At 38.8% G+C, this 27,207-nt stretch overlaps 1 protein-coding gene across 7 annotated transcripts in view; it reads right to left on the bottom strand.

Moving 5' to 3' along the window:
• The window catches only part of ALPK1 (alpha kinase 1), a 129,686-nt gene that overhangs the window by 54,379 nt on the left and 48,100 nt on the right, over nucleotides 1-27,207 (bottom strand). For 5 of the 7 annotated variants that reach the window (XR_013828039.1, XM_079919640.1, XM_079919638.1 and 2 more), the window contains exon 3: nucleotides 2,886-3,117. Coding sequence is in view for 6 of the 7 variants with exons in the window: in XM_079919640.1 (XP_079775766.1) it covers nucleotides 2,886-3,006 (121 nt within the window). In the remaining variant the exon portion in view is untranslated. The remainder of the gene's footprint in view (nucleotides 1-2,885; nucleotides 3,118-27,207) is intronic. The other 2 variants (XM_079919636.1, XM_079919639.1) reach the window with 1 other exon arrangement.

Raw genomic sequence — 27,207 nt, forward strand, 5'->3', positions numbered from 1 at the left:
GAGTGCTCCCAAACCCACAGGTGCATGCTCCTTTCAGCGTTCATCCCACTGTTCTCTAGCCACATCTATCCTTTCATTGAACTGTGGACTGTCAGCTCCCTGAAAACTGGCATCACATCTTATCACTTTTGTAAATCACACCATGATGGTTAAAAGAAAGATTAGTCTCATGTTTACATGAGACATGCTAAATAAGACAAAAGAGATATGACAAAGAGAGTGAAAAAAAAGAAGAGAAGGAAGAAAAGCTAACTCTGCCTTGGTTCATGATGTCTTCTTGAGTCCTTGCCACCAGCTGGACAAATGTAAGGAAGTCTCCTGAGGGGAAGGACTGCTTGGCATTGAGGGGATAATGCATGGGCTATGTCAATGAAGGATCGATCTGGACTGACTACTAAGGATAACTTACAAGTATCACACTGAAACCATTGTCCCCCCACCCCCTGCCCCATTCAGTAACCCAGAACTACTGAGCACCCTCTGTGCAATGGCACTCCCCCAGTGAAAGCAAAACCACAAGGTTGGAAGCCTATGTGGTCACAATCTCCTCTTACCACCACTGACATAATTTTAATCTCTGAAAATGTTTCCAATATACATATAGAGAAAATTTCTTAAATGATATTTCTAAATAGTCATGAATAGGATGACTATTCAGTTCTGTTTGCTTAGGACAGTCCTATGTAATCATAGTGTACTTATTAATAGTGCTCTTTCACTCTCAAAAGTACTTCAATTCTGATAAATTATTTGGATACTCTGTCCATGAGTGTCAAGCTCAGGAGTCAAAGGATTAGTTAAATGACAACAGAAATGTGATTTCTGGATTCACAGAATTTCACTGCATTTTGGCAATGAATAGCTTTAAATATTTTCAAAATTTCTTCATGATGATATATTTGTCACAAATCCTTTTTTCCTCCTCATACCACCGTTTCCTTACAGATCGTGCCAGAACGTGGATAGTCCACTGGGGAATACTGAAATAAAAGATGTCTCTGAAGTACGTTTTAAAAATATATCTCTTTTTGGATTTCAGTTCCTTCTCTATCCCAGTGGGTTAGAGTTGCTAGGACTAGTCACCCATGCTGACTATGACAATTTCTGAAGAAAAGGGATGGGGTTGAGAGGAAGAGGGAAAAGAATAAAACCCACAGTGTTTGTGTTCGAGTCTACCGGCTGGCCCTGTCGCCTTAAGTGACCCTGTACTAATGCCTTTCTCTGGGAGCACATGCGGGTGATGACATCAGTGGTGGTGGCAGCCCGACCCGTGAGCTAGAGCTGCTCAGAAACCACCTGCCGAGGGACAGGCTCCGTGTTCAGACTGTGTCCAACCACACTGATGGCGCTCGGGTGGACCACGCAACAGGCAGTGGCGATGGGCGAATGCTGAGTTTGTCAATGGCTCAGCACAGGGTTCCTCCGCCATTGGTTTACTGGATTCAGCCAACCCCAGCAGTCCGCCCCTGACCGAGCAGTAGCCTCCTCTGCCTCTCTGGTCACTTACTTCCCCAAGCAGCTTACCTGAAGGGCCATGGCTAATTGAGTGATTTTGCAGTCGTGATTTGCCTTATCTGGAACTAAACTGATTATTTCTCCTATTCTGTGGCACTTGGGAAGAAAAAGAAAATGAAAATCCTTCCTGAATGAGGGCTCAGAGTCTTCACTAAGGAGAACACAAAGCTTAAAGGAATTTGGGCTGAAGAGACAAAGGACATGATGTAGTAAAAGGAGAAGAGAAAAACTTCAGGAGTAATAACAGAACACAACGCACTGCCCCTGGGGAGAACCAGGACCAGCACTGGAGCAAGTGAAGTTAGACTCTGATGTATCTGGCTAGTAAAGAAAGAAAACACTAAGGCTGTGCAACAACTGGACATGGGGCATGTTATCTGGAAAAGAGCCTGGCTGACAGGTTACAAAAAGTTAGACTTCTAAAGGCACCTAAAAGTTCTCTTATAAAAATATATGTGCCTATATACAAGAATGTGGGAAAAAGACTCTCCTAGAACCTTTTCCCATTACATAATCAACAACAACAAAAGAGATGGGGAGTGTGCATTTTATATGGAGATCTTATTTCTGTAAGGAATAGCAAATGACTAAAAATACAAAGAAAAATATTAAAAGCACATAAAAGGGACACACTGATAGAAATGAAGGGAAATTTATCTGAATGCTAAAAAGAAATCTAAGAAGGCTGCCTCTTCAAAACTGGCTAAAGAAGAAATCAGAAATGCTTTAACTTTCTAGACTTTGTGATTATAACTTCCCAAACAATGACTCATCTAAAACTATGAACGGCACAAACTATGAATGAGCAAAAAAGCCAAATTCTTAAACTCTGATAATGATGCAATAAGCATTTATCAGTATGAGTGGATTTATTTTACAAATGGCATGTAAATACAAGATAAGAAAATGTACTGATGATCAAAAAAGAGAGATGGGACTGATGAGATGACATATTTGTGGAAACTGTAGAAGTCTATGGAAACTGATGAGGCACAAAAGCCTAGTTTGAAAAAAAAGTATGTGCCACCATTCAGAAGTTGCTTCAATTTTTTAATAATTGAAATTTACGTGCACCAGCCCACTTGGACCCTTTGTTCTTCCTGAACTAAACTGTTTCTTGTGGCCTCATGTTTACTGAAGCTTAAAATTAGAACTGACAGCAATTCACTGCAACAAAGTGGGCTTCCTCCCCTGCCCGTCCACCCACAGCCCATGTCCCATTCATGCCCTAGAAATCCACTCATCTCTCTGTGGTCATCTGCCAAGAGAAGAAAAATAGGGCAGAGATGAGAATGTGTTGTTCAGACAGGGGAAAGGAGAGCAAACCTGCTGCTCCCCATTTCCCCCAGCACCTCCCATCAGGACCTCACCTCTGCACCGCTGGTCCTCCCTCTTGTCCTCCTCTAACACATCTGACGCCTCCAACAAGAGCTGGTCCAGCACTTGCTTGCACTCTTGCAGTAGCACAGCTACAGCTTTTTGATTATTCATGATGATTACCCTCCCTCGATGATGAGTCGTGTGTCCCTGGGTCTACAGTGATCAATTACCTAGGAGAAGACATCGATTCTCAATAAAAGAGCCCCTTCAAGCCTGAGGTACCTGGTGAACAAAAGAGGGGGAAAGATGATTAACTGAAGCGTCATCAATTATCTATAAGACTCAAGCAGGGAGGGATAATAGAGCAAGCACATGAAAATACATGACAGCCCCTGAGGACTTTCTTAGGGGAGTGTGTGAAATTACTGCAGGGCCTGGTCTAGATGGGCAGCACCTCGAAGTCATCAGAGAGCAGAAGGGAAAGGGTCCTGGTGCAGACCTGGTTACCCACAGTGAAGTCAGTGGAATCACATGGAGCCAAATGAAATGAATATACCCTATGATTCATGTATCTTCTGAATACCTCATATCAGTGCCTCTGGATCCCAGGGGCACCACACTTTCTTGCCTCTCTGGGAGTCTACAGGAAGCATCTGGCTAACAGTTCTAATATTCAGACACAAGCACATGGTAATATGAAGTTTACCACTCTCATAACCCACTGCTGATTTCCCCTGTGCAGTATTCTTTATGGTATTTAGCATCATATAATTTGGACCAAAATAGGCAATGACAGATGCCAAATTTAAAGCTCTTCACTGCCAGGCACATTGCCAAATAAAATAAAGAAACGTAATCCCAGAAAACCCAATTTCCTAGATCTATCATATGGATAGATCTACTTATATCCCATTTAACACATATACAGCTGAGGGACTTCTTATATAAATATGAGTATACTGTAATGAGCTATTGCAGTCAAAGTAATTTCAGGAACAAAATAACCCACTGACTGTACAAAAAATGCCTGACAAATACTGAAAAGTCTCTTGATTAACAAATTTTTTTTAATTGAAGTATAGTTGACTTACAATGTTGTGTTAGTTTCTGGTGTACAGCAAAGTGATTCAATTTCATATACATTCACACACACACACACATACACACACACACACATATATATATATGTTCTTGTTCAAATTCTTTTCCCTTATAGGTTATTACAAAATATTGGGTATAAGTTCCCTGTGTTATACAGTAGGTCCTTGTTGTTTATTTTCTATATAGTAGTTTAACAAATCATTTTGCTTGTTTTCCTTTTATTAAAGAATGTACATTGTAAACAAAACAAAGGAAGTTATTCTCTTTCTGAATTTGCCAGAATAGACAGTGGAGCTGCTGTCTCGTTGTGACACTCTTGTATGGCATGTAGAATCTTATTACCAAAGAAAGAGAATCTGAAAAGGAAGAAAGTACAACAGATATATGATCTATTCCCTCTGTTATCTAGCAGATCCATGAAACACAATATTTTACTGTTTTAGTAATCATTAAAACTATTAAACCAGTGAATTATTGTGTTGGTGTTGGGGAAAATGTGCTCTGCTACACAATGGCCTCACTTTAAGAAGCTGGTTTTGAATCTGAAATAGCAAGAAAGTGTTTTTCTATCTTTTATCTATTCTATGACTTAACAGGAACAGAAAATGAAGGATGAACTGTGAAATCTAAACTCTGTAATTTTCATTCTAACCTGAATTTTATCCTCGCTGTACTTTAGGTTTTCATTCACACACACACACACACACACACACACACACACACACGTAGAAGTGCCAAAGCAAAGTTTTAGGATGCAACAGACTTGTTTCATGAAGACAATCATGTACTCATTGATGAAGAACACAAGCAGAGTTTTCATACAACAGTCTTGTTACTTGAAAGAGCATTTACATTAAGTGAAGTCATGAAATTAGTTACTGGAAGCATTTAAACATAAATATAAATTTAATCTCTTTTCTGCTTAAGATGTTTCATAGAGTATTCCTTCATGGATTGGGTTGTTGGACTAAATGGTTTTCAGTGTCCCTTTTAGCTCAAGTGTTTATGTCAATGTTTTGTGGTACAAGCTGACCATTAGCTTGCCTTTCTATGAAAAGAACTAAACAGTAAGGGCTGGTCAGAGAGTTAAACAGTAGACTAGAGTGAGCAAGAGGCCATGTAGCAATGATAGCCCATTCCCACCATTCCCTGAAAAAGGGAGATGGTGACTATAATGGAAGGTTAGTATGGAAATTGGGAAATGCAGTTGGTGGATGAGAAAGTTAAGAACAAACTTTGTTTGGAATGAGTAACGGGTGAGTAGGACTCTCACTTTTCTTCAAGTCCTAAATTAAATCAAGAAGGGAGTTCACTTTCCCAGGATCCTTTTTATAGGACTTCATATAGAAATAGAGGTATAAAAAGAAAATATGAAGAGCTCATGCACAAAGAAATAAAACTGCACTATAATATAATTTTAATAGCACATCACCCCTTTGTCTAAAGGCTTAATGTTTTATTAGTGCTGTATCATCCTCTTAGGGTAGACAGTAGTCTTCCATTATAAATTTTAACTGCTTTGTTTCTGTTAATATTTTAAGCAGAGAGAGTATGTAGTAAAGAAAAGACCTAGAAATAGGAAAACTAATATACATAATAGTGCTCAACAACTAATTCCACTTCATTCTCTACTATTAACTATTTGTGAGACCTCTGAGTTTCACTTTTGAGATTCACTTTTCTCATCTATATTTTGAGGGGATTGGTTGGGAACAATTGTTAAAATGTTTCCAGGTCTTAAATTACATACTCAGCAGCAGTTTAGATAGACCAGGTTGTCTATCTAAAGAATAGATAGACTAAAGAATATCTGATATGTATTTACTGAAAAATTCCTGGCTCTTTTCAGAACCCTTAAGTGTAATATTTTTATGCATACTCTTCTCTGTGGGTTAGAAGTATGGGCTTGAATCTTAGAGGCTGATTACTAAATATTCTTCTTTGCTTTTGTTTCCTCACTTGAAACCCTGATTCCTGATGCACAGGATCATAAATCTCTTCCTTTTGTCTAAGTGCTGTGAAAGAGAGATAAGATACATGGTTTTGTGAGGGCAAACAACAGGACTTGACCTAAGCATTTGGGTAAGGACAGGGCAGGTCAAGGGGGGCTTCTCTGAGGATGTGATGCCTGAATTAACCTCTGAAAGAGGAACAGGGCTTAATGAAGTTAAAATGGTAGGGAACAGTCCTAACGTAGAAGGAAATATAGAGGGAATGAAAGAAGGTCAGGTTGGCTGAACTAGACATAAAAGGAGAAAGCTGACATGAAGTGATGCTGGAGAGGTAAGCAGGGACTGTGGAGGGCCTTGTGTGCCAGGTAAGGAATTTTGTGTTTACCCTAAGAGTCACAGAAAACTACTGGTAGCAGTAGGAACACAACCAGATTTACACTTGGGAATGATCATTCTGTTTTGGACGTAGTTTGTATATAAGGGGGCAGGGAGGAAGAGGGTGACTGCAGGAAGATCAGTTAGGTACTTATTGCAAAAATCCAGGTGAGAGATACAAGGACTTTGGACCAGACTGATGATATCAGAGATATGGAAAATTGGACAGATTTGAGAACTGTTTAGGGAGTATATGCACTGTTGGTGTTGGATGGCTATGAATGGTCTTAAGGATGAGTCCCAAATTTCTACCTCACCATAGCTCAAAACTGAATAGATGATGTTAGCATACTTTGAGACAGGGAACATAGACGAGAAAAGACATAAATACACCTTCTACTTCTAGCAATAAAGATAGTAAGGAAGCTAAATCATACAGTTCAACATAAGCAATCAAATTTTAACCAAGAAAGCATGTCTAAAACGGAAGAAGAGATTTCCAAGATAATGAATGTTTATTACTTGTGACTTCCCAAACTATACCAAAGATATTCTTTATACTTTTTGAAAGTTATAGCATTTCCCCCTTTCCCTGTAGAATTCAGGGGAGACAATAGGAAGAAATATTGTAACATGAGAAACACTGTGGAATCCAACCATCTGTCTAGACTTGTATGGTTCATTGTTAGGCATAACAGAGGCTGGAGCCCAGGAAATTTTCCTTCAGGCAACAGTCCCGCTGAAAATTTTGGTCAGCTTCATTTATAAAAGAATCATTTTCAATTTTAACACATATTGATTTTTGCCCCCCTGAACTGTGATGCTCTGTGAGCTATACATTATTTCTAAATTGGAAAATGGATGTTTCCCAATATTTTTTATAATCTATGAATTATGTTTTTCTATTTTAACATCCCCCCATATATTTTTTCTTTAAAAATCAAATAGAAAGAGACCAGAAAAAGCAAACAAACATGCAAACAGATAACTCTAGAATAAGTTAGACTCATATACTCTAAGGCACACATGCACACACACAGCCAAATGGTTATTTGTTCATACACTCTGTGTTTGATTTTGGCGTATGAATAGTTTTATTAATGACTAAGAATTTAGCTGAGTAGCTGATTTATAGAATAACTGGCAAGTCAGCCATCATTAGAAAGAAGCACATCAGTGGATTATTCAAAGCCCCATTTCTTTTGGCATTTGTGTTTAAGTTTTTTTCACTGGACAATCAGTATACTTATTAGGGGGTAAATTAGGGAAAATAAAAGAACTCCAAAGGTATTCCATGGTCTACTGGCTGCCACCTTTGTAATAAATGACCAGCCAACTAGTGAGAATCCTTAGGCTTGAAGATGTGGGGAAGCATAAAGAGGTAAAAGAGATGACTCCTACTGTCAAGAAGTTTACAATGTAATTAGAGGAATAAGACATAAATATATAAAAAATGAACTATTCAAAGCATATCACACATGATTGTATTCTAAATGCTCTATTTAAATTATCTTTGTTGGAATTTAATTAATGGTTGGTTAAATTTATAAGCAAGTTTAAAGAGCTCATTTAATTCATATGCACATGAATAATTATACTAAAAGTACTTTTTCATCTACATTCAAAATTATGTATCACATTGTTTTTAGGAGAAAATATATTCTGGTCTCCCACATAGAACAACAAGAATAAGTTTCTCTAATCAGGCCCCAGCAATGACAATCCAGCCTTTCCCACCTTTTCACCCTCTTCTGAGCAACACCACACATCAACTCTGACCATATTACCTCTTGCACTGGTTGGTGGTCGAAATGGGTAAATAAAAGGAGAAAAAGAAATCTGACTGGAGAGTAATACAACTGTGCAGCTTGATTAGATACGTTTGGGTGACAGCCATTTGTTAGCATTTTAAAACTGCATGAAAAGGGAGAAGGAGAAGGCAACTTCTAAGCCACAAAAAACCTAAAGGGTAGACTTCTCTTTCTAGCAGTATAGAAGACGATATGGTCTGACCAACATTCCTGCTGAAAACAACTAAAAATGCTAGAAAAACATGTTAAAATATCTAAAATATATCAATGAAATGGCAAAAAAGGAAGGACTACTCAGAAGACAAAAATCAAGTAAAAGCTGGAACCCAGAAAGTTAACACAGAGGCTAGCGTTTGCCTTGAGTGTATTTGCCAAACACTGTGAGTTGAAACTGGTTTTCACTGTTTTGGAACATGGGAGGATAGGAAATAAAACCAAAGGCCTACCCAGGAGGGAGTAAAAGAGGAGACTCCCCCCTGCATAAAACTGTGATCCTAAAACGTTGCACTTTTAGTGTAGGGGTGAGCTAAAAATATATTCTCATCTTCTTCCCCTACCTGCCAGGAAAATTTTCTGTGGCAAAACATGCTGCTTCAAGGAGGAGAACAAAAATTTTTCCCTTGCAAATTGGAAGGCACAGGTCTGCGAAACCTCTGTCTGATAATAATTATTATTTTTTTAATAGATTTTATTTGCTTATTTATTTATTTATGGCTGCGTTCGGTGTTCGTTGCCACACGTGAGCTTTCTCTAGTTGCAGCAAGGGGGGGCTATGCTTTGTTGTGGTGCACGGGCTTCTCATTGTGGTGTCTTCTCCACTCTTGCTGTGGAGCACGGGTTCTAGGCACATGGGCTTCAGTAGTTGTGGCATGTGGGCTCAGTAGTTGTGGCTTGCGGGCTCTAGAGCGCAGGCTCATTAGTTTTGGTGCACAGGCTTAGTTGTTCTGCAGCATGTGGGATCATCCTGGACCAGGGCTTGAACCTGTGTCCCCTGCATTGGCAGCCGGATTCTTAACCACTGTGCCACCATGGAAGCCCCATCTAGCTGATAATTATTTTTAAATAAACTATTTACAAATGAGCCCAGGTTGGTGGTTTTCTCAGGCAACTGGTGGAATGAAACATAATCTTCCCTAAAGGAATCTGATTTCAATCCAAGTTTCAAAGACTGTCACCTATAAAATACCAAGAAACATGAGCTCCTGGTCAAAGCTCACAAAATGCATAAGATAAAAAGAAACAATGAATGAAAGCAGAAACAACAGATAGTAAAATTAGACCTACAAAAGACTATAGATAATGGAATTATCAGATATATACTACAAAATATACATGTTTAAAGAACTGAAAGAGTAATGTTGAGTGTATGAGTAAAGAGCAAGAAACTATAAAAAGGGACAAGCATATTGAAAAAGAATCAAATACAATTTCTACAAACAAAAAACATAATAATAATTTTAAATTCAGGGCATTGGATATATTTGATAAAATATTAGCTCTGGCTAAAGACAGAATTTTTGAACTGAAAAATACATCAGAACACATCACCTAGAATGCAACAGAAAAAGATAAAGGGATGGAAAATACAAGACAGATTAAGAAACACAGAGGACTGATGGAAAAGCTCTAACATATATTCAGAGTCTTAGATGGAAAGAAGCTGAGGAAGCAGAAGAAATTTGGAGAGATAATGACTAACAACTTTTAGACCAGGAGAAAGACAATAATCAAAATTCCCATAATACTCAAGCAGGATAAATTAATAAAAATTCATACCTAGAAATATCAGAGTGAAAGTAGGTAACACAAAAGACATAGAGAAGATCTTTAAAATGGCCAGAGAGAAAAGACAGATTATCTTCAAAGAAATAACAATGAATTTATAGATAGCTACCTAAAAGCAAGAGTGGAAACTAGAAGACAGTGAAAAGATAGCTTTAATATGCTAGGAGGGGAAACCATACAAAATAAAGGTATTTAAAAATAAACATCAACAGTTCCAAACATACCTCTATAGTATGTACTTTAGATAAAAGGAAAGTGGTCACAGATGAAAGGCTTGAGATTCAAGGAGAAGTAATAATAATAAAAGTGGTAAGTTACTGGCTAAGTATAAACAAACATTGATTGTATAACGCTACAGAAACAATTTCTGTCTTGTGGATGAAAAAAATAGAACAATACACATACAAACACCAACAGCATATATGTCAGGAGGAAAGTGAGCGACATTAAAGTTTTCTAAGATTCTTGAGTTGGTCAGGAGGAGTGGAGACATTAATTTTAGACTATGATAAAATGTCTAAGATAATCCATAAAAAATTAAAATAAAACATATAACTTAGAAACTAGTGAAAGGAAAAAAAATGAAAAAAAACAATCTAAAAGAAGGCAAGAAAAAAAGAAAATCAAGAAATATACTTCTAAATGACTCACAGGTCAAAGAAGTCACTATTATGGAAATTAGAAAATATTATAATGGAATGACAAATACTACATATCAAAATGGAATTCAGTCAAAGTGGAACATAAACATATTAATGCTTCCAATAAATACACATGGGTTAAATACTACAGTAAAATGATAATGATAGACTAGATTAAAAAATAGCTACATGGGGCTTCCCTGGTGGCGCAGCAGTTGAGAGTCCCGCCTGCCGATGCAGGGGACACAGGTTCGTGCCTGGTCCGGGAAGATCCCACATGCCACGGAGCGGCTGGGCCCGTGAGCCATGGCCACTGAGCCTGCGCATCTGGAGCCTATGCTCCGCAATGGGAGAGGCCACAACGGTGAGAGGCCCGTGTACCGCAAAAAATCAAAAAAAAAGCAAAAACAAACAAACAACAAAAAAAATAGCTACATGGATTTAGGTAAGCATAAGAATATGGAAATGTTAAAAGTAGTAAGATGAAAAAAGATATAGAAAAATACTAACTAAAAGAAAGCTGATGTAGCTATATTAATATCAGATAAAACAGACTTTAAGGTAAAAGGCATTAGAACCGATGAAAAGGTCACTTCACAATGATATAGTTCAGCTCACCAGAAAGGTATGGCAATGCTAACTTTGCATATATCTAGTAGCATAACTTTAATATATATGAAACAAAAATTGAAAGAATCATACAGAAAAATATGCAAATACATAATAATAGTGGGAAAATTTAACACACTTCTCTTAGAAGCTAACATATTAAGCAAATGAAAGTCAGAAGTGATATCATTGATTTGATCAACAGAATTGACCAACGGATCTAATAGATATTTATGAAACAGCATACTCAACAGTAGCAGAATACACATTATTTTGAAGCATACCTGGAACATTTACAAGAATTTAACACCTGCTGTGCCATAAAAGAAATCTCAGCAAATTTCAAAGGATTAATATCAAACAGATGACATGAACTAAATAACAAAAGAGAGGAGGGCCCTGAACCAAGATGGTGGAGTAGAAGGACGAGCTCTGGATCCCTCCTGTGAGAACACCAGGATCACAACTAGCTGCTGGACAATCATCAACAAGATGACACTGGAACTCACCAAAAAATATACCCCACGTCCAAAGACAAAGGAGAAGCCACAGTGAGATGGTAGGAGAGGGGCAATAACAGCAAAATCAAATCCCATAAATGCTGCGTGGGTGACTCACAGACTAGAGAACACTTATACCACAGAAGTCCACCCACTGCAGTGAAGGTTCTGAGCCCCATGTCAGGCTTCCCAATCTGGGGGTCCGGCAAAAGGAGGAGGAATTCCTAGAGAATCAGACTTTGAAGGCTAGTGGGATTTGATTGCAGGACTTCGACAGGACTGGGGGAAACAGAGACTCCACTCTTGGAGGGCACACACAAAGTAGTGTGCACATCGGGACCCAGAGGAAGGAGCAGTGACCCCAGGGGAGACTGAACCAGACCTACCTGCTAGTGTTGGAGGGTCTCCTGCAGAGGCGGGTGGTGGCTGTGGCTCACCGTGGGGACAAGGACACTGGCAGCAGAAGTTCTGGGAAGTACTCCTTGGCGTGAGCCCTCCCAGAGTCAGCCATTAGCCCCACCAAAGAGCCCGGGTAGGCTCCAGGGTTGGGTTGCCTCAGGCCAAACAACCAACAGGGAGGGAACCCAGCCCCACCCATCAGCAGTCAAGCAGATTAAAGTTTTACTGAGCTCTGCCCACCAGAGCAACAGTCAGCTCTACCCACCACCAGTCTCTCCCATCAGGAAACTTGCACAAGCCTCTTAGTTACCCTCATCCACCAGAGGGCAGACAGAAGCAGCAAGAAGAACTACAATCCTGCAGCCTGTGGAACAAAACCCACATTCACAGAAAAATGGACAAGATGAAAAGGCAGAGGGCTATGTTCCAGATGAAGGAACAAGATAAAACCACAGAAAAACAACTAAATGAAGTGGAGATAGGCAACCTTCCAGAAAAAGAACTCAGAATAATGATAGTGAAGATGTCCAGGACCTTGGAAAAAGAATGGAGGCAAAGATCAAGAAGATGCCAGAAATGTTTAACAAAGATCTAGAAGAATTAAAGAACAAACAAACAGGGCTTCCTTGGTGGCGCAGTGGTTGAGAGTCCGCCTGCCGATGCAGGGGACACGGGTTTGTGCCCCGGTCCGGGAGGATCCCACATGCCGCGGAGTGGCTGGGCCCGTGAGCTATGGCCCCTGAGCCTGCGCGTCTGGAGCCTGTGCTCTGCAATGGGAGAGGCCACAATACTGAGAGGCCCACATACCGGGAAAAAAAAAAAAAGAACAAACAAACAGAGATGCACAATACAATAACTGAAATGAAAACTACACTAGAAGGAATCAAAAGCAGAATAACTGAGGCAGAAGAACGGATAAGTGACGTGGAAGACAGAATGGTGGAATTCACTGCTGTGGAAGAGAATAAAGAAAAAAGAATGAAAAGAAATGAAGACAGCCTAAGTGACCTCTGGGACAACATTAAACGCAATAATATTCCCATTACAGGGGTCCCAGAAGGAGAAGAGAGAGAGAAAGGACCCGAGAAAATATTTGAAGAGATTATAGTCGAAAGCTTCCCTAACGTTGGAAAGGAAACAGCCACCCAAGTGCAGGAAGCGCAGCGAGTCCCATACGGGATAAACCCAAGGAGAAACATGCCGAGACACATAGAAATCAAACTGGCAAAAAGTAAAGACAAAGAAAAATTCTTGAAAGCAGCAAGGGAAAAACAACAAATAACATACAAGGGAACTCCCAGAAGGTTAACAGCTGATTTCTCAGCAGAAACTCTACAAGCCAGAAGGGAGTGGCATGATACACTTCAAGTGATGAAAGGGAAGAACCTACAACCAAGATTACTCTACCCAGCAAGGATTTCATTCAGATTAGATGGAGAAATCAAAAGCTTTACAGACAAGCAAAAGCTAAGAGAATTCAGCACCACCAAACCAGCTCTACAGCAAATGTTAAAGGAAGTTCTCTAAGTGGGAAATACAAGAGAAGAAAAGGACCTACAAAAAACAAACCCAAAACAATTAAGAAAATGGTCATAGGAACATACATATCGATAATTACCTTAAATGTGAATGGATTAAAAGCTCCAACCAAAAGACACAGGCTTGCTGAATGGATACAAAAACAAGACCCATCTATATGCTGTCTACAAGAGACCCACTTCAGACCTAGGGACACATACAGAGAGGATGAGGGGATAGAAAATGATATTCCATGAAAATGGAAATCAAAAGAAAGCTAAAGTAGCAATACTCATATCAGAAAAAATGGACTTTAAAATAAAGAATGTTACAAGAGACAACGAAGGACACTACATAATGATCAAGGGATCAATCCAAGAAGATATAACAATTATAAGTATATATGCACCCAACATAGGAGCACCTCAATGCATAAGGCAACTGTTAACAGCTATTAAAGAGGAAATCGACAGTAACACAGTAATAGTGGGGGACTTTAACACCTCACTTACACCAGTGGACAGATCATCCAAACAGAAAATTAATAAGGAAACACAAGCTTTAAATGACACAATAGACCAGGTAGATTGAATTGATATTTATAGGACATTCCATCCAAAACCAGCAGATTACACATTCTTCTCAAGTGTGCACGGAACATTCTGCAGGATAGTTCACATCTTGGGTCACAAATCAAGCCTCAGTAAATTTAAGAAAACTGAAATCATATCAAGCATCTTTTCTGACCACAACACCATGAGATTAGAAATGAATTACAGAGAAAAAACTGTAAAAAACACAAACACATGGAGGCTAAACAATACATTACTAAATAACCAAGAGATCACTGAAGGAACCAAAGAGGAAATCAAAAAATACCTAGAGACAAATGACAATGAAAACACGACTATCCAAAACCTATGGGATGCAGCAAAAGCCGTTCTAAGAGGGAAGTTTATAGCTATACAAGCCCACCTCAATAAACAAGAAAATTCTCAAATAAACAATCTAACCTTACACCTAAAGGAACTAGAGAAAGAAGAACAAACAAAACTGAAAGTTAGCAGAAGGAAAGAAATCATAAAGATGAGAGCAGAAATAAATGAAATAGAAACGAAGAAAACAATAGCAAAGATCAATAAAACTAAAAGCTGGCTCTTTGAGAAGATAAACAAAATTGATAAACCATTAGCCAGACTCATCAAGAAGAAAAGGGAGAGGACTCAAATCAATAAAATTAGAAAGGAAAAAGGAGAAGTTACAACAGACACCACAGAAATGCAAAGCATCTGAAGAGACTACTACAAGCAACTCTATGCCAATAAAATGGACAACCTGGAAGAAATGGACAAATTCTTAGAAATGCACAACCTGCCAAGACTGAACCAGGAAGAAATAGAAAATATGAACAGACCAATCAGAAGGAATGAAATTGAAACTGTGATTAAAAATTTTCCAACAAACAGAAGTCCAAGAACAGATGGCTTCACAGGGGAATTCTATAAAACATTTAGAGAAGAGCTAACACCCATCCTTCTCAAACTCTTCCAAAAAATTGTGGAGGAAGGAACACTCCCAAACTCATTCTACAAGGCCACCATCACCCTGATACCAAAACCAGACAAAGATACTAAAAAAAAAAAAAAAAAAAGACAGACCAATATTACTGATGAATATAGACGCAAAAATCCTCAACAAAATACTAGCAAACAGAATCCAACAACACGTTAAAAGGATCATACACCATGATCAAGTGGGATTTATCCCAGGGATGAAAGGATTCTTCAATATACACAAACCAATCAATGTGATGCACCATATTAACAAACTGAAGAATAAAAACCATATGACCATCTCAGTAGATGCAGAAAAAGCTTTTGACAAAATTCAACACCCATTTATGATAAAAACTCTCCAGAAAGCGGGCATAGAGGGAACCTACCTCAACATAATAAAGGCCATATACGACAAACCCACAGCAAACATTCTCAATGGTGAAAAACTGAAAGCATTTCCACTAAGAGCAGGAACAAGACAAGGATGTCCACTCTCACCACCAGTATTCAACATAGTTTTGGAAGTCCTAGCCATGGCAAACAGAGAAGAAAAAGAAATAAAAGGAATACAAATTGGAAAAGAACAAGTAAAACTGTCACTGTTTGTAGACGACATGATACTTTACATAGAGAATCCTAAAGATGCCACCAGAAAACGACTAGAGCTAATCAATGAATCTGGTAAAGTTGCAGGATACAAAATGAATGCACAGAAATCTCCTGCATTCCTATACACTAATGATGAAAAATCTGAAACAGAAATTAAGGAAACACTCCCATTTACCACTGCAACAAAAAGAATTAAATATCTAGGAATAAACCTACCTAGGGAGACTAAAGACCAGTATGCAGAAAATTATAAGACACTGATGAAAGAAATTAAAGATGACACCAACAGATGGAGAGATATACCATGTTCCTGGATTGGAAGAATCAATATTTTCAAAATGACTATACTACTCAAAGCAATCTACAGATTCAATGCAATCCCTATCAAATTACCAATGGCAGTTTTTACGGAACTAGAACAAAAAATCTTAAAATTTGTATGGAGACACAAAAGACCCTGAATAGCCAAAGCAGTATTCAGGGAAAAAAACGAGCTGGAGGAATCAGACTCCCTGACTTCAGACTATACTACAAAGCTACAGTAATCAAGACAATATGGTCCTGGCAGAAAAACAGAAGCACAGATCAACGGAACAAGATAGAAAGCCCAGAGATAAACCCACGCATCTATGGTCAACTAATCTATGACAAAGGAGGCAAGGATAGACAATGGAGAAAAGACAGTCTCTTCAATAAGTGGTGCTGGGAAAACTGGACAGCTACACGTAAAAGAATGAAATTAGAACACACCCTAACACCACAGACAAAAATAAACTGAAAATGGATTCGAGACCTAAATGTAAGACCAGACACTATAAAACTCTTAGAGGAAAACATAGGAAGAACACTGTTTGATATAAATCACAGCAAGGTCTTTTTTGATCCACCTCCTAGAGTAATGGAAATAAAAACAAAAATAAACAAATGGGACCTAATGAAACTTCAAAGCTTTTGAACAGCAAAGGAAACCATAAACAAGACGAAAAGACAACCCTCAGAATGGGAGAAAATATTTGCAAAGGAATCAATGGACAAAGGATTAATCTCCAAAATATATAAACAGCTCATGTAGCTCAATATCAAAAGAAAAACGAACCCAGTCCAAAAATGGGCAGAAGACCTAAACAGACATTTCTCCAAAGAAGACATACAGATGGCCAAGAAGCACATGAAGAGCTGCTCAACATCACTAATTATGAGAGAAATGCAAATCAAAACTACAATGAGGTATCACCTCACACCAGTTAGAATGGGCATCATCAGAAAATCTACAAACAACAAATGCTGGAGAGGGTGTGGAGAAAAGGGAACCCTCTTACACTGCTGGTGAGAATGTAAATTGATACAGCCATTATGGACAACAGTATGGAGGTTCCTTAAAAAACTAAAAATAGAATTACCATATGATCCAGCAATCCCACTACTGGGCATATACCCAGAGAAAACCATAATTCAGAAAGACACATGCACCCCAATGTTCACTGCAGCACTATTTACAATAGCCCGGTCATGGAAGCAACCTAAATGCCCATCGACAGATGAATGGATAAAGAAGATGTAGTACATATATACAATGGAATATTACTCAGCCATAAAAAGGAACGAAATTGGGTCATTTGTTGAGATGTGGATGGTTCTAGAGACTGTCATACAGAGTGAAGTCAGTCAGAAAGAGAAAAACAAATATCGTTTATTGATGCATATATGTGGAACCTAGATAAATGGTACAGATGAACTGGTTTGCAGGGCAGGAATTGAGACACAGATGTACAGAACAAACGTATGGACACCAAGAGGGGAAAGCCGCAGGGGGGTGGTGGTGGTGGTGTGATGAATTGGGCGATTGGGATTGACATGTATACACTGATGTGTATAAAACTGATGACTAATAAGAACCTGCTGTATAAAAAAATAAATAAAATAAAATTTAAAAATTAAGAAAAGGGCTTCCCTGGTGGCACAGTGGTTGAGAGTCCGCCTGCCAACGCAGGGGACTGCGTTCGTGCCCCGGTCCGGGAAGATCCCACATGCCGCGGAGCAGCTGGGCCCCTTTGCCATGGCCGCTGAGCCTGCGAGTCTGGAAGTTCTTCCTCCACATTAAGCTACCCGCTTCTTGCCAGGCCAGGCTGCCTTGACTTATAATGCACCCTTTCCTTCCCCTTCCTTAAACAAATCCGCTCTCCCCTCAGGTCTCAGATTAGATTTTATTTCCTCAAGTTTTTCTTAAAAAAACTGTTTAAAAAGCATGAGGCAGGGCTTCCCTGGTGGCACAGTGGTTGAGAGTCCGCCTGCCGATGCAGGGGACACGGGTTCGTGCCCCGGTTCAGGAGGATCCCACATGCCGCGGAGCGGCTGGGCCCGTGAGCCATGGCCGCTGAGCCTGCGCATCCGGAGCCTGTGCTCCGCAACGGGAGAGACCACAACAGTGAGAGGCGCGTACCGCAAAAAAAAAAAAAAATTAAAAAATTAAAAATTAAGAAAAAAAATATACAGATGACACTGTACGGCCAAAATTCAATTAAGTTGGTAATCAATAATGAAAAGTTGACTAGATTAAAACCCTTATATAAATGAAAATTAAGAAATATGCTTCTAAATAACTCACAGTTCAAAGAAGTTTTCATTATGAAAATTAGAAAATATTAAAATGGAATGATAAGCACTACATATCAAAAAGTGTGGAATTTGGTCAAAGTGCAATGTAGAAGGACATTTATAGCCCGAATACTTATAACAGAGAAAGAAAGAATTATGGAAAATTAATGAGTTAAGCTTATATAACCAAAACTAAGGAAATGAATAGAAAAAGTAAACTAAAAGAAAGTAGAGGAAAGAAAATAAAGAGCAGAAATTAATGAAATAAAAAAACAAATAACAGGAAGATCAAGAAAATAAAATTCAAAAGACCAATGAAATTGACAAATTACCGGTAAACTTGATTGGGCAAATAAATCCAACCTTATGCAAATTATTTTTAAAATCAGCAACAAATGGCTAGAAAATATAATTTAATAAAAATATACCATTTACAATGGTATAAAATATGTAAGTTATAATAAAAACAATATATGTGTATATATAAAGTACCTAAGAATAATTCTAACAATAAATATGCAAGACATTTAGAGAGAAATTATAAAACTTACTTCGTTGAAAGATATTAATGAAAATCTAAATACATGAGGAGATACCCCATGTTAGTGGCATGGAAAACTCAATACTATCAAGACATCAATTTCACCAAGTTAATCTAAATTATTAATGCAATTCCAAGCAAAACAAACAGCTCTGTGTGTGCTTGTCTTTGTGTGCATCCTTACAAAATGATTCTAAAATTTATGTGGGAGAACAAAGTTCAAGAATAATCAAGATACTCCTAGTGAAAAATAACAAGGGAGGAGAGGGGGTGTCACACCAGATGTCAATAATTAATACAAAATGACATTAAATGATACAAAAATTACTGGCACTAGGATAGACCAAATGGATCTTCTAAATTAAATCAGGAGCTTAGCAAAGGACCCACGTACATATGAAAACTTGATTTATTACAGAGCTCAATATATGACACTGAGCTAATTGTTTTTTTAAAAATCAATATAGGGACTTCCCTGGTGGTGCAGTGGTTAAGAATCCACCTGCCAATGCAGGGGACACGGGTTCAAGCTCTGGTCCGAGAAGATCTCACATGCCGCGGAGCAACTAAGCCCGTGCATCACAACTACTGAGCCTGTGCTCTAGAGCCCCCATGCTACAACTACTGAAGCCCGCATTTTTAGAGCCCGTGCTCCGCAGCAAGAGAAGCCACTGCACTGAGAGGCCCACGCACCGCAATGAAGAGTAGCTCCCGCTCGCCGCAACTAGAGAAAGCCTGCACGCAGCAACGAAGACCCAACACAGCCAAAAATAAACAAATAAATAACTAAATATGTATTTTTTTTTTTTGCGGTACGCAGGCCTCTCACCGCTGCGGCCTCTCCTGTTGCAGAGCACAGGCTCCAGACGCGCAGGCCCAGCGGCCACGGCTCACGGGCCCAGCCGCTCTGCGGCATGTGGGATCCTCCCAGGGGCACGAACCCATGTCCCCTGCATTGGCAGGCGGACTCTCAACCACTGCGCCACCAGGGAAGCCCAATAAATAAATATTTTGAAAAAATAAAATAAAATCAATACAAGTCACAGACCAAAAAGTGAAAGACAAAACCATGAAAGAAAAAAAAAAAAGACAAAACCATGCAACTTTCTAAAAGAGAATACCTACAAGAGAATATCTTTATGAGTTTTGGTTAGGAAAGAATTTCTTAAACACTTGCAAAAAAATGCTAATTATAAAGGAAAAGACATATTTAATTAACTGGAAAGATGAGTTTCTGATTAGTAAAAAGTCATCAAAAAAGAAAGTGAAAAGAGAAGTCACAAACTGGGAGAAAGTATTTGTAAAATATGTAACTGACAAAAAATTTCTATCCAGAATGTGTAAAGAATTCCTATAAACCAATGAGAAAAGGACTAACCACATAGTAGAAAAAGAATGAGCAAAATAATTGAACGAAACTTCACACAAGTAAACATGAATGGCCAATCAACTTATGAAAAGTGTCCAACCTCATTAGTAATTTGGAAATATATATTCAAACCACAATGAAAAAACATTCACAACTTCTTGATTGGAAAAAAAAAAATGTAAGTTGGATAACAGTTGTCAAGAACAGTCAATATTAGTTACTCCCATCCACCACTGTTTGGTATTATCCAGTAAAATCAAAGATGCACACACACTATGACCCAGTGTCACTCTTAGGCATATACTCTAGGGAAGCTCCTGGACCTGTGTCAACAGGACATGTGTAAGACTGTCCACAGTGACAGCTTGTAATAGCAAACAAACAAAAGGAAACAATCTGAATGTCCATCAATATAGGAGAATGAATTAGAAAACTGAAGTACAGTTATACACTGGAATAGAATAAGCAAATGAACGAATTACAGTTACATACAACATGGATGAATCTTCGAAATAAAAAAGGAAGTCACAAATGAATACATGCATAAAATTTATAAACATTCACAGCTAAACAACATACATAGGATACAAATATATAAGGTAAAATTACAAACAAAAGGGAATGATAAACTAAAAATTAAGAATAGTGGGGACTTCCCTGGCGGTCCAGTGGTTGAGACTTCGCCTTCCAATACCGGTGGGGGTGCAAGTTCGATCCCTGGTCGGGGAGCTAAGATCCCACATGCCTCACAGCCAAAAAACCAAAACATAAAACAGAAGCAATATTGTAACAAATTCAATAAGGACTTAAAAAATAAAAATAATAGTGGATTTACTGAGGGAAGAGTGAAGAAGATGGGAGGTAGGTATACGGACACATGAGATTTCAAAGAAAGTGATAGGTTCTTTTACTTAAATTGGTTGTTTGATCTATGGGTATTCACCGTGTTCTGTGTATATTACACCTATTTTACAATTTTTTGATATCTATTTGACATTTAATGAAAAAATTAAAAATAATATAATGGAAACTCAAGTCTAGGAGTATTGCACAGGTCTGAAGTCAGTTCCCACCCACAGGGATGGAGCCAGTGATTCCACTGAAAGACAGTAAAAGACAGGATTTCAGAGCAGGTAAGGGCACTTGCACAGGGACTTTTCAAGGGTAGGATTTGTAATAGTTGAAGAGAAGATAAGGAAAGAAATCTAGTTGGGGAATGAAGTGAGCAGAGACTTCAAGGAAGAGATCCTCCTCTTGTGTTGGGAAGTCATGAGTATGCATAGGCTACTGAAGTAACTGATGAGACAGGCAGCTTGAACCATTAGTTTAACAAACACTAGATTGCCCAGAAATTCAATTTATCTTTCACTCCATTTATAAAGAAAATGGAGTGTGCTGTGATTAAAAAAAACAAAAGTGAAATAGATTTTAGAAAATTCTGTAAGTGAAAATGAAGTTCTTTGCTATGGCTTTTTTATATCAAGATTTCCAGCCTGAGGGCCACACCTTGTTAAAATGGGAGACTGGAGGCCAAAGCTGCCTCTTCCCTCTTTCTCTCTTGCTAATGTGCCCCACCCTCTCCAGTTCCCTGCAGCTGAATGTGTTTATCAAACTTGACTGCACAGGAAAGTGCAATGAGAGTGTTCCGGGTCACAAACGGGTTACCTGCCGGCCTCAGGAAGAAAGAAGAGGAAAAAGAAAAGGCCACAGTTGCAGGGTCTGTTGCTCATACTCCCCGGCTACAATTACCTACTTCATCAGCCATGGTGACATCTGATGAACTATTAGCCTAGCCCCCATGGCTAGAAGAGCGACATCTCAGGTCAAGGTGAGTCAGGCCTGCCATCTGGTCCTGCTCAGGGCTCCTGTGCTTATGACTACCAAATGGTCCTGCTAGGAGAGTTTTCTTTGTATTTCTGCACCTCAAAGAAGAGAAGAGCACTCCCATATACCGACTCCATTATGTCCCCAAATCCAGAGCTGCCATGATACTGGGAGCCATTTGCAGAGTAGGAAAAAAAAATTTTTTTAATTAATACATTCATTTATTTTTATCTTTGACTGCATTGGGTCTTCATTGCTGCACGCGGGCTTTCTCTAGTTGTTGCGAGCAGGGGCTACTCTTCGTTGTGGTGCGTGGGCCTCTCGTCGCGGTGGCTTCTCTTGTTGCGGAGCACGGGCTCTAGGTGTGCGGGCTTCAGTAGCTGTGGCACGCGGGCTATGTAGTTGTTTGCGGGCTCTAGAGCGCAGGCTCAGTAGTTGTGGTGCACGGGCTTAGCTGCTTCCCGGCATGTGGGATCTTCCTGGACCAGGCCTTGAAGCTGTGTCCCCTGCACTGGCAGGCGGATTCTTAACCACTGCACCACCAGGGATGTCCTGGAAAAGTGATTTTTATAAACTTTGGAGGGCCTTCAATCTGAGGCATATCCTCTGGGAAGCAGATATTGTCTACCCAAACTCTAGGTAAAGAATTTGAGCCATGAAGAGGGGGTGAAGAGGCAGAAGGAGGTCAAGTAACTTGCCCCAAGCCCCAAGCAGAGATCAGGTAAGAATTCAGGGTTCTGACTTGTCCTCAAAACACACCTGCTCCCTTTTAAATAGACATTAGAGTTCTGGAGATAAACTCAGCAAGTGTAATTTGCTAGAAGAGAAACAGTTTTCTTTTAAAAGAGAAATTTCTTTAAAAGAAGAAATGGAGTAGTCTGTGCTGTGGTGGATGAAGCAACTGAAATGCTCTGTTTACTCCTACAGAGTCAGAATGGCAAAGCTGCTGGAAGCCTCCAGGGACGGAATAGGAGGAAAGTCCAGGTGATGGTGTGGTATGTATACGCAAATGGCATGAAGCGTACTGTGATATAAAATTGCCAGGGCTATGAAGCATTATATACTTCTGACGAGGCCAGCAAATGCGAGGATTAAGGTTAACTCTGCAACAAAATATGTTCAAATCTGTTATCTATAATTCCCACAGCCAAGAGAGTTATTTTACAAATAACCATGTAGATTTTGAAGTTAGAGATAGCCCACAAAGGAGCAGTCTGTATTGGAGAAAAGGGATGAGGGGGCTCTGAAACTGTTGCAGCAGAAAAATGAAGGTATTGAAATGAAGAACTGCAGTTTCACTGTGATGGTCTTCAATAGGCAGCCAGATGAAGCACTTGCTCTTTGCAGTCAGGGTTCTTGGGTTTCAATTTCAGTTCTGCTACTTGCTAGCTGAGCAGCCTTAGGCAAATCATGTCTCAGTTTCCTCATCTCTAAAAAAGAGGTAGTAATAGGACCAATCTCCCAGAGTGTTAAAAGGATCAATTGAGTTAATATTTGTAAAATATGAAGAACATTACCTAGCATGTAATAAGTGCTTTGTAGGTATCAGTTACTGTTATAAATAAAGTTTTCAAGAAATAAAGTTTTATTTTTAAAGGGTCACCCAGTTTCTCCTTAGTTTACCTTTTATTTTTGGATTTGGTTTCCTTGTTGGCTTCATTAGCATTTATGGTTTTGAGAAAGAAAATTGCTTGGCTATGCAAAGTCTTCAGGTTCTTGATATTTTTCCCAGTATAAAGCCATGTAATAAATGGGATTATCACCTAAATAATTCTCCAGGTCCACATTCAATTAATGAATAGACATGCTGTTAGAGAATTGAAATATTATGACCAGTCAGACATCTTCAGAAGGAAAGATGTGAGTTTTATTTGCTTGGAAAAAAACCCCTTAAACCCAGCCAACTTGGTTTAATCAGCTGTCTGAAGTGTCAGAAAAGTGAGTCCTGAAGTGGCTAAGGGAAAGTGTGTCCACTGGATTACAGATCAGACAGAAACACCCCCAGCCCCTCATCTTCTTCTTTGCTCTGAGACACATGCAAAGCTCTTTATTTACTTTATACTTGAAATGTCAAAGGCGCCTGGGGGTGGGCCTCTGGACCAGGGATTGGCAGACCACACTCCTGGGCAGACATAATAAAAGTCCACCATGGGGCCGTGTGATTCACACAGCGTGTGCATGTCAGCAGCAACCGATGGGTCTTGGCAGGGAGCCTCCTTCTGGCCTGGGAACAAGTACGGACTTGTGTTTCCTCCAGTGGCAAGTGACTGTGATGGAGAACCACTCAGATATCCACACACTTTGAGGGCCCACAGGCAAAAATATCGTTCAGTGGGGCAAACATCCACACACCAAACTACTTCAACATGGTGACAACCAAGTAGAGCCTGGAGGCAAGGGGCTCTGTAGGACAAAGAGTTTACAGCAGAATTTTACTACTTCTGTAAGATGGTAAAGGAAGAAGAAGTGTCTAAAAAGGAAAGATAGCACATTTAATTTGGGGGGTATTTACCTCTTGAGGTAGACATTCCAACGCATATGCAAACACACAGAGTCCTCAACATGGCTCATCTTAGCCAAAAAGGCTCAAGTAGAACATCAGACCTACTCTGTTCTCTCTGTACCTGCGGAGAACCCCAAGGCCCTCACTTCATCAGGCTGACTTGGAAAATGAGTACAGTTTTAGAATTTCAGGATTCTATGCTTTCTGTAAAAGTTGTGCTACTCAGTAAAATGCCGCTCAGTCACGGAGCAAATGCTCTCAGTGTGTTAAATCACCTGATTTGGGGGATAACTTGATTGTTTTGAGCCACTCCACTCACTTTCTTTGGTAGCTCCTCAAGTGGAAGAACTCTCATTTTCTCTTTTCTTTAATAAAGAGGATAGAGATCTGAGACTTGGTGTTAATTCTATTCTTTACTTTTAGCTAATGAAGGAATATTTGCCAGTACAGAATTAACAGTGATACAGAAAATTTTAAAAAAATGAGAAAATCAAAAAAGGCAAGTGAAACACACTAGCTTTCTACACCACCTATTACTGGCAAAAAAGTTTTGTTTCCTACTGTTTCCTTAATGCTTGGCTTTAATAGCTAACTTAGAGGTTTAAAATATAAAATAATACATACTGACTGTATTTGCAAACTGCTGAATGGTAGTTAAGCCTTTATTGAGTATCCATTATATACTGTACTTCAAACTTTTAAAGGTTACCAAGAAACAGAATAAACATTTCCAACCCTCAAAGACAACTTTATTGGGGAAGTAAAATGAGTATATAATTCAACTTACAAAAAATTCCAAAGCAACATTCTGACTCACAGGATGAGTTTATTTAAATTTAGACAAGTTGGAGAACTTATTCTATACTTCCAACTATTATAGAAGAAAAGGCATTTCATATTACACCTTGACAAAAGGAAATAGAAGAACTGGATTGATAATTTTACTTTTATAACATTACAGTGACGAAGGTAGCAAGTAATATGGTGCCAATTTGAAAGTAGAGTCAGAAGTTTAGTGATCTGTCCAAGTTCAGTGGGAATTCACTGGGATTATCTGCAGGAGTTAGACACAAGCTATTAAATATCCAATCCACTGTGGTTTTACATGAGACCACTCTGTGTCCTGGCTTTTGTGGGGGAAGAAACCAATACACACACTGAAAAAAAGTATGTATTATTTTGGTAGTTTGTTGATTCTGTGACAGAAATGTATAACACGGTCTGTTTAAAAAAACAGGCTTGATTCTCAAATTTTAAAGCACTGAAATAACAACTTCTATGTTTTTTCTTGGGAAAAAGTATCCTAATTTGACCTTATTCAAGCAGCAATATATTTCCAGGGGGACCAATGAAGAGGAAGGAAAGAACTGATGAGGTCTAACTGGTGACTGCATTTACAGATTAATCTTGACAGGGAACAAATAACATCTCCTCCCAGGAGGCCCCAATATAGCCAACTGAGAAGTGGGGTCATTATGAGCACAGTGGATTTTTCTGATTACAATAAACTTTTTAATTACTTTAAGTGAAACATTCTTTTCAGTGGTAGTAAACTTAAAAATTAAGCACTGTACTGTCTTTTTTTGTCATACTGGCTATGCATGCAATCCTTTCTTATTCTTTACATTGCTTTGCACAGCAATTCGTCTGCCCTGAAATCAAAATGGGAAAATGGTACACATTTATTAAAAAAGCACTCACATACCAAAACCTGCAAGAACCCACACAGGGAAAGAATGAGCTGAATTAGTGGTCAGCAGCTTAGCCCCAGAGCAGTTTCATTTTTATCCATGTTCTACAGTGGCCTTTCTCATGTAATTTCATTTGAAGATAATAAGTTTGGAGAACAGTTATCCAAACGAATCAGTGAAGGTGGGGTAGGACTAGAATAATGATTCAATTTTTATTTTTCAATTAGGTGATAAATTTTCATTCTAGGAAGATACTACAACATATCACAAAACATACCAACTACATACATCCACAATGAAAGTCATTATGAAAGAGTATTCATGAAACGATTGTGTCATGGAAGCAAAACAACTAATTTGGAACGTGAGAGCCAAGTAATCAAGTTCCTTTAAAAAGCGGGGCGGTGTGGGGAGAATGACATTTTCTGACTGATAATATTAAGTCACAATAAATAATATTAAGGAATCAGTGTTAATTTTCAAGGTGAGATAATAGTACTGTGGTTACGTTAAATAGGAGTTCATATCTTTTAAGGAAACACTCTGAAATATTTACAGATGAAATTATATGAAGTCTGAGATGTAGGGCATGGAAGCAGGGAGAAAGTGAGAATGTAAATAAGGCGAGATTGGCTATAGGTCGTTAAATGTTGAGGCTGAATCAAACTACATCAGATTTCTTATATTGCCCCCACCACTTTTGCACATATTTGAAACCTTTCATAATAAAAAATTTTAAAAGACTCTGTTTTGAGGACTGTAAGCAAAAAGGAATGGCTTTGATGAACTCTGAGAAGCAGCAAAAGACATTTCTGAAATTATTTTAATTCTGCCTAGTCCCTGCTTTCGATAGTCAACAAAATTGGGCTTTAGTTCCCTAATGTGAAGTAAGGCTCTATAAAGTGAGGCTATGGCTTCATCCAACTCTGTAATTAAGCCCAGACTGTGATGATGTACATTTGGAGTGTCTGCCTAATGAGTTACCAACAACAC

This window comes from Stenella coeruleoalba, assembly GCF_951394435.1.
Source record: "Stenella coeruleoalba genome assembly, chromosome: 4".
Lineage (NCBI taxonomy): Eukaryota > Metazoa > Chordata > Mammalia > Artiodactyla > Delphinidae > Stenella > Stenella coeruleoalba.